Consider the following 8,728-nt stretch of genomic DNA (forward strand, 5'->3'; position numbering starts at 1 on the left):
ATATTTGGGAGGCGACTTCATTCCTCAGTAATGACTCATCAAATGTAAAATCGGGCATGTTGGCTTCTAATTAAAAAGCCTATTCACGGTGCTAAGACCCAACTGGCTTTCACAATAACCGGGATTTTGGAGCCTCAGCTGCTTGAGAAAGAGTCAGAGCTAAGCCTGGGAGATGGGAAGGTGACATTTGAAAGGCTGGTCTGGGATTCCTCGAGTTGCTGTCGCGGGCAGCAGCGCTGGGTTTGGCTGCTTTGGGCGGAATGGCAGATTGTGAGAGCTGCGGGCAGGACTCTGCCCTGGCTGGGGCAGCACCAAGCGCTGCAGCAGCTCGTGGGGCTGCCCAAAGGATGCTGCCAGCAGCAGCCTCCAGCACGGGATAGCTGAGGGCTGTAATTGTGCCCGGCCGTGCTGGCAGAGCCTGTGTTTAGGGCTGACTAAGCTGGAACAAGTAACCCAAAAGGCAGTTATTTATCCTGTTGTTGTTGTCGAGGGAGCTGCGAGGCGCAGGTCAGGACGCAGCAGGATTTGCTCCTGCCTGGCTGTCACAGTCAATTATCCCAACCACACGGAAGGTGAGCTGCTGTTTTGGGAAGCAGGTCAGCAGCTGCCTAACCCTGGAAATATCCAGCCCTCTGGGGGAAAATGCAGCCCTGAACCCACTGCCTGCAGCCAGGGGGGATGAGCTCCAGGTGAGGGCTGGTGGGTGGAAGCTCCCAGGGAATGGCAGAGTGCTCTGCTCCCTGCTGCTCTGCAGGTTGGAGATTTCTGGGATGGTTTGGGATGACCCTGACTGGAACAATTGTGTCTTTTCCCTGTTTTCTGAATATATCTCACACAGACAGCCTGGGGAACCTGAGTAAGCTTGGAGCCTGTGGGCCTGGAACGCTGCAGGTCCTGAGCCGTGCCCAGAAAGGGGTTAAGCAAATGTTCTTTGGGGTCAGGAAATTAATCTGGAACGAGATCTTCTCCAAGCACTGGGCCCAGCTCTGCCTCTAAGACTTTGTGACCTATATCTTGTGTCTCTGAGCCTGGGAGCACTGGGGGCAGCCTCTGACTGCACGAGCAGTGCTGGAGCTGTGCCCTGGCTGAGTGACTCCAGCTGGCAGCAGGGCCAGGCCAGCAGCTCCCCTGGGTGATGTTTGCTCACTTTGGGGCAACAGCCCTGTGTGTCTTCTAGGAGCAGATCCATCCTTTCAGACCGTCTGCCCTGGAAAACAGCTTCTTTCTCTGGCTGGGCAGGTGTGGCCTGGGCTGCCCGGGTGAGCAGCCCCTGGTTCACTGTGCCTGGCGTGTGACTGTCACCACGGGCTTGGCCAGGAGCCCGGCTGCACTTCAGCCCAGCAGGGATGGCTCATGTCAGAGAGAGGGGAAGCACCACCAGGGGAGCTGCCTCCTGAGCCTTGACGGCCTCCCAGGTGTGCAGACAGCGGTGGGTTTGTTCTGGGGTGTTTTTGGGAAGGCAGCAGAACTTGCTGGTGGCCCTTGGCGCGGTCACCGAGGGTCTGGGATGTGATGAGGGCTCCGTGCTGCAGTCCCTGACCTTTTGTGTGCTCTTCCTTCCAAACAAAACCTGTTGAGGGGCAGCTTTACTGCTGCTGGGACCAGAACTGCAACGCTTCTGGTCTCCCCCAGGACTGCTCAGGCCCAGGGCAGCCAGGAGGGTTTGGCCCTTGTGATGCAGCTTGGAATTGAAATTCATGTTTTGGGCAGCCAAAATGCAGAGTTTGTGGGGCCTCTCAAACTAGGGCAGGCTCCCAGGGCCGAAGGGCCCAGTCAGACTGGCTCTTGATGATCCAATTTGTCCATTTGTGTCCCAAGCTTCAGCTCTTTCAAGCCGTGGCCTTGCTCTAGGCTGGCTGGTTGGGACTCCCAGGAAAATGGGAAATGGCCGGAGGGGAACACGAAAGCAGGATGAGACGTGGGGAGAGCTTCTGCTGGAAGGTGCAAACCTAATCTTCCTGGGATCTTTGAGCTGAGTTAAACTCAAATTATAAGCTGGTGTCCGGATAGTTTATTTTATGGTCTTGGGGGTTATTTTAGCCTCCTGCTTGTTAAGTAATCAGGCAGGTGATTCAGCTTCCCAGTAAATGAACAAAGCTTTGGAGGGGCTGCTGGGTGTGCCAGGACTGAGCAGGCAGCATTAAAATCACCAGAGTAACACCCGTAAGATGAAAGCTGCCTCTTGTGCTTGATAGCACGCCAAGCTCAGCACGAAGCTCTGACACACTGGAAATAGTTAGGATACACTTACTAGTTGGGACATGAACTTGCATACGCCTGGCTGGGGCTTTTGAGCTGCTCTGGCATCTTGATTTGCCTTTAATGAATCTTGACAGGCCGAAGGGATGGCTAAAAGGAGTGAGCCACCCTGATTAAATCCACAGGGACTGCTGCAGACTGTGATGCCGCCTCCTCTTTGGGGTCACCTTGGGGTCGGCTGCTCTTGGCTTGGTCACTGGAGCTGGGAGGGGACATAGAGGGCAGACACCACCCCAAAAAATGGGGTCAGGAAGGCTCTCCAGGCCAGAGTGGGGAAGGCAGGGAGAGCAGACTTGCACTGGAAGCAGAACAGCTGATCATGTGCAGTCAGATCTCTAATGCCAGGGAATAAGTAAAGGAGAGCCACCCCAGCTGCTGGCAGGACTCGGGATGCTTTCCAAAGTGACCTATTTCCAATGGATTAGCTTTTTATTTCACTGTCTTGCACTGGAGTGGCCTGTATGAACGCTGGGAGTGCTCCTGCTGCTCCCAGGCTGCTCCCTCCTGCCTCTCACCGGCTCTGTCTCTGTCTCAGGTTGTCCGTAGCCGCCTGGAGAAGAAGGGAATCCCAGTGCACAACGTCAGGCTGAACGGCTCAGCTGCCAGTCACGTCCTGCACCAGGACAGCGGCTTGGGCTACAAGGACCTGGACCTCATCTTCGGGGTGGATCTGAAGACCGAGGACGTTTTCCAGCTGGTGAAAGATGTGGTCATGGATTGCCTGCTGGACTTCCTCCCCGAAGGAGTCAACAAGGACAAGATCACGCCCATGACCCTGAAGGAGGCCTATGTGCAGAAGCTGGTGAAGGTGTGCAACGAGACCGACCGCTGGAGCCTCATCTCGCTCTCCAACAACAGCGGCAAGAACGTGGAGCTCAAGTTCGTGGACTCGCTGCGCCGCCAGTTCGAGTTCAGCGTGGACTCCTTCCAGATCATCCTGGACTCGCTCCTGCTCTTCGGGGAGTGCTCGGAGAACCCCATGGCCGAGAACTTCCACCCCACGGTGACCGGGGAGAGCATGTACGGGGACTTCGAGGAGGCCATGGAGCACCTGCGGCACCGCGTCATCGCCACCCGCAACCCCGAGGAGATCCGCGGCGGGGGGCTCCTCAAGTACTGCAACCTCCTGGTCAGGGGCTTCAAGCCCAAGTCCGAGGTGGATATGAAGGCCCTGCAGAGGTACATGTGCTCCAGGTTCTTCATAGACTTCTCTGACATCGGCGAGCAGCTGAGGAAGCTGGAGTGTTACCTGCAGAGCCACTTTGTGGGCATGGAGAGCAACAGATATGACTATTTGATGACCCTGCACAGGGTGGTCAACGAGAGCACGGTCTGCCTCATGGGACACGAGAGGAGGCAGACCCTGAACCTCATTGCCATGCTGGCCGTGAGGGTCCTGGCTGAGCAGAATATCATCCCCACGGTCACAAACGTTACCTGCTTCTACCAGCCAGCCCCTTATGTCAGTGAAATAAACTTCAACTACTACGTGACCCACGTGCAGCCCTTCCTGCCTTGCAATCAGTCTTACCCCACGTGGCTTCCCTGTAACTGAGCCAGGACAAACCCCAGGGTCTGTCCTCCAAGGTATTTCCTTGCCTTGGGGGGTTGGGAGGGTGGGGAGGGGGGAACAAAATGAAACCTACCAACCTTCCCAGAACTGCAACAAAAGGAAACTTCCTGGACTCTTGCTTGAGTGTCTCGTTCCTGGGATTGTTGGGATGAGCCTTGTCTGCTGTACACTGTGATGGGAAGTGCAGTGTTATGGGAATGACTCCTTAGGGAATTGTGGAGGCAGCGGGGTGGGTGGGGTGTGTGAGGGGAGACTGTAGAATTACGCTAAGGTAGAGCTGCACTGCCCTGAAATGGATCTGAATTGTGGGGTTGTTTTTTTTTAGTGCAGGAGGTGTTCTGGGTGTGCAAACTTGTGGTTTCTGCCGAGAGAAGCCAGGGTGGCTAATTCCTTTGAAGGACCAAAGAATCCTATTTAAGTGCCTGTAACAATATAAACACAACTGTACTGTAAACTTTATTATTTTCTGCTGGGGCTGATGGCCCAGACCTCGAGTGGGGAATGTCTGAAGAGGAAAATGTTTCTGTCATGGGTGGGGAGGGTCGCAAGATCATTTCTTATCCTGGCTGAGGCCAGAGCAGGTTCTGTGTGGCTGAGGGGTTTGGGCATGACTTGCTGCCTGTCAAGGACCAGCTGGAGCCAAGGGCTGCCCAAGTGGGGCTGCCTAACCTGGGGGGTTGGAATTGCCTGAAACTGGGAGCGCTGGGGAGGGGGGGAGTGCATGCTGGAAAATGCTGTGCAGGGCTTGCTGGAAAAAAGGCAGCAGGGACCTACACTTGGATTTCTTCAAGCTCCCAGGTCTGCAGTGCCAAAAAAATATAGTGAGGCAGATGATTTGTCCAGGAGCCTGCCCCAGGCTGCCAAACCTAATCCTGTTTTTTCTAGGGGGATTTGAAATGCTGCTCTTCTGATTTTTTTTTTTTTTTTTTTTGACATGCAGTGTGATTTTTAATGCACAAAGCCACAGGCCAGCTGGGCCATGGGGGAGGTGAGGCTTGTCCTTTGAAGCACAAACCATCCAGGTCACTGGTCAGTGATTTCCAGCTGTCGCTTGTCCTCCAGGGAGGTGGACAGACCTCTTCATGCTGGAGATCATCCCTTGGGCAGGTCCTATCTCCAAAGCAGCCCATTCCCAGCTCTGTGATTCCCTGATAGCATTTGAAATTCATTCTCTAGCTAGAAATGGAGCCTGGGGGCAGAAGGGGGGGTGAGGTTAGTTGGCCTTAGGGAAACAATGTCTTCTAAGCAGCCCCTCTGGTGTTTGGAGGGTTTGGCTCTCTCAGTCCAGTGTTTGAAGCAGTTGAGTGTCCAGAGCACAGAAGTTTTTCACGGAGGTGCCTGGGCTGCCGCGCCCCCGAGTCTCAGGTTTCAGTGGGCAGGCAGCAGGCATTCCCTAGGGATGCTGCTCGGGAACACCACCACGGCTTCCTGGTGCTGCCTCCGGGGCTGACCTACTCCAGCACCTTTACTAACTCGTGTTTTTTGGGGTTTTTTTTGGTTTTTGTGACAAAACTGTAATAGCCGGGCAGATTGAAATAAAGACTAGATCCTTGGAATGTGTATAGCCAGATTGGTACCTTTTTTGGGGTGGGGGCAATGTGGATGGGGAGTCAGGGGGGCGGGGGTGGCTCTTGCCCTTGGCATCAGCTGTGGCCCAGCTCTGCTCCCTGCGCCCGGAGCTGGGCAGTGGCACTGACCCTGTGCTTGTTGCAGGTTTGGGCTGCCTCCTGAGCTCAGCTCAGCCTTCATGGCAGTCCCCAGCTCCCCAGAGCCTCATCCCTGTGCTGGGAGCTTGGGATTTCCCATGCAAGGTCAAACTGGTTTAGGGCTGCTGTTGGGAGCCTGACTCCTGTGCCACTCCTGTGGCTTTGAGGGAGGTGAGATTTTTTTCCTTGCATTTGGAATGGAACAGAGGTGCCATGTAGCATGTGTTTTACAGGCTGCTCCTACCCACAGACACACTAAACTGAGATCTCCTCCTTCCCTTTGAGGTGTCCAAACAGATCCCCTACAGCCAACAGCTCGACAGGGTGACCTACCATTGAGATTGCACTTTGGATTTATGGAGTGTGTGTGGTGGGACTCTTGCGAGTGGCTTGAACCTGAATTTTTCTAGACCTTGCAGTGATACTGTGCTGCCTCCTGTGAGGGGGCAATTGGAAGATTCCAGTAGCTTGAATGGCACTTGATTTCTTTTTTTTTTCGTTGTTTTGTTTGTTTTAAATGTCTTTTTTTTCCTACACCTGTATCACTTGTCATGCGATGGGCTTGACATAGACTCACTAGATTCTTTAGAATCTGTTACGAATAAATACAGTGTATTCAAATTTGTTGGATTATTTTTATTTGCTTGTCCATCCGGGTGGTGTGACGAGGAGATGACCCAACCCTGTTCCCACCAACAACCAGGTTCAGAACCTGCTGTGCACCTGGAAAGGGGCAGGCTGAGCCCCCGGTCTGGATCTGCTGGAGTCCAGAGCAGCTCTGAGCCCTGGGCAGCGCCGTGGCTGTTGTCAGCTGCGGGAGGTTTCTGTTTTAAACACTGTTCTTTGGAGTTGTGCGTTTTGCCTTTCCCTGTTGCTGGAGAGGGAGGGTGGCTGTGGTGGGGGTGGCACCAGGACCCTCCCTGCTGGCTTTCCAAGGTGCCTGGAGCCCTTGGGCTGGCTCTGGTGTGTGGCTGACCCACCTGCAGGGTGGTTCCTCCTGGAGCACGAGAGGCTGGGGCTGGAGAGGGCTCTGAACCAGGAAAAGCTGCGGGTGGCAGGGCTGGCAGCTGGGTGCAGCTCCTCCAGCCCTGGCTGCCCTCCAGCCCAAGATGAGGTTTCACTTCCCCCTGTCAAGCTCCAGGCAGTTCTGGTTCCACTGCAACAATGGAGCTGACGATGTGCCAGTCCCTCTTTGGGACAGACTTGCTGGCTCTGCAGCTCCAAATCTTCCCAGTCCTGGGCCAAAGCTTTTCTCTGTCAGCAAGGCTGGGGTGTTCTTGCTGGGCTGGCACTGCCACAGTCCCTTGGGCAGGCTCTGTCACTGCCCTGTCCCTGCTTGGGCAGGCTCTGCCTTTTGCAGAGCTCATTTCTCTCAGACCTGCTGGGTTTAGAGATGTTTCTCTCTTTCTGGCCGCAACCCAGCATGATCTCCTGCCTGTTCCAAGGGTGTCTCACCTATGGAAGCAGCTCTGAGGTATCTTAGTCCCTCAGCTGTCTCCTGTGTGGGTGCTGCTCCTGCTGTGGGTGTGTGGTGAATAAGCTGCCTCTGGATTTGTGACCCTGAGCAGAGCAGCAAAAGCCCTGACAGAGTTGGCTGGGCATTGTTGGGTGGATCAGGGCATACAAAGGGATGTTGGTGGAAAGTACTCGTTGTGATCAGAAAGGAGCTACCAATGTTTACAGCCCAGATTCCCATCCCTCTTTTGTTAATTGTCAAATAATAAAAAAAAAATTCTCACAGCCTGTAGTCTGTCATTATTTTCCTCTTTGAGCAGAGGGGGTGATGGATCAGTCAGGATGTGCCTGAGGCTGTGCTGGGTGAAATCCAGGCTCAGGTGCTGCTGCAGTGCTCCCCTCAGCCCGGCTCTGAGGTCAGGGCTGGCTGTTCCTCCAGGGCCATAAATACAGTCCCTGAGTTCAGCCCCGTGGCCTGGGCAGTGCCCAGCTCTGGGAGCAGGGTGGTGGCACGGTGCTGCACGTGCCCACAGCCCCTGTGCCCAGGCTGCAGGCGCATCCACACCCAGGCAGCCCTGCAGAGCAGCTGCACTCCTGGGGCTGCCTGCGGCCTCTGCAGCTGCAGCTTTTTCTCCTGGAAGGACACCTGGCCGTGCTCCAAGCTCACTGAAACGGCAGGAATTTGTCTTGACTCCAGCATGCAAGAAGCATCTTGCTGCAGCCCTGCTGCCTCCAGCCTGGCCCTGTGCCCAGGGTGGCACCAGCTCCGCGCGGGCAGCTCGCTAGACCCAGCACGGCGCTTCCATTTCATTTTATCTCTATTGAGCCTTTTCCTTGCAGCGTGCCAGTGCTTCTCCCTGGCTGCCCTCCTCCTCCTCCTCGTCCCGGCTGTGAAGGCTGCTCCTGGGGCTGCAGCAGAGGAGAGAACAGCCTGTCTGTGCGCCTCCCCTGCCATTTATAGCCGCGCTCGGGCTCGGCGCCGCTGCCAAGCACGGGACAAACGCTCCATTGATGTGTCCCTTCCCCGAGGGCTCCCGGGCCGGGCTGGGCTGCCCGGGGCTGGCACAGCCCCCTGCCTGTCCCAGGGCTGGCACAGCCCCCTGCCTGTCCCAGGGCTGGCACAGCCCCCTGCCTGTCCCAGGGCTGGCACAGCCCCCTGCCTGTCCCAGGGCTGGCACAGCCCCCTGCCTGTCCCAGGGCTGGCACAGCCCCCTGCCTGTCCCAGGGCTGGCACAGCCCCCTGCCTGTCCCAGGGCTGGCACAGCCCCCTGCCTGTCCCAGGGCTGGCACAGCCCCCTGCCTGTCCCAGGGCTGGCACAGCCCCCTGCCTGTCCCAGGGCTGGCACAGCCCCCTGCCTGTCCCAGGGCTGGCACAGCCCCCTGCCTGTCCCAGGGCTGGCACAGCCCCCTGCCTGTCCCAGGGCTGGCACAGCCCCCTGCCTGTCCCAGGGCTGGCACAGCCCCCTGCCTGTCCCAGGGCTGGCACAGCCCCCTGCCTGTCCCAGGGCTGGCACAGCCCCCTGCCTGTCCCAGGGCTGGCACAGCCCCCTGCCTGTCCCAGGGCTGGCACAGCCCCCTGCCTGTCCCAGGGCTGGCACAGCCCCCTGCCTGTCCCAGGGCTGGCACAGCCCCCTGCCTGTCCCAGGGCTGGCACAGCCCCCTGCCTGTCCCAGGGCTGGCACAGCCCCCTGCCTGTCCCAGGGCTGGCACAGCCCCCTGCCTGTCCCAGGGCTGG

The 8,728-nt window shown here is 56.9% G+C and overlaps 1 protein-coding gene across 1 annotated transcript; it reads left to right on the plus strand.

The window, feature by feature from the left end:
* Nucleotides 1–2,665: 2,665 nt before the first annotated feature.
* On the plus strand, nucleotides 2,666–3,844 carry TENT5B (terminal nucleotidyltransferase 5B; the record flags this gene model as incomplete). The annotated part of the gene is made up of 1 exon (XM_031062022.1): nucleotides 2,666–3,844. A coding segment is annotated over one exon (1,149 nt), but the record flags the coding sequence as incomplete, so codon positions are not given.
* Nucleotides 3,845–8,728: the final 4,884 nt, after the last annotated feature.

Source organism: Geospiza fortis, unplaced genomic scaffold, assembly GCF_000277835.1.
Source record: "Geospiza fortis unplaced genomic scaffold, GeoFor_1.0 scaffold432, whole genome shotgun sequence".
NCBI lineage: Eukaryota > Metazoa > Chordata > Aves > Passeriformes > Thraupidae > Geospiza > Geospiza fortis.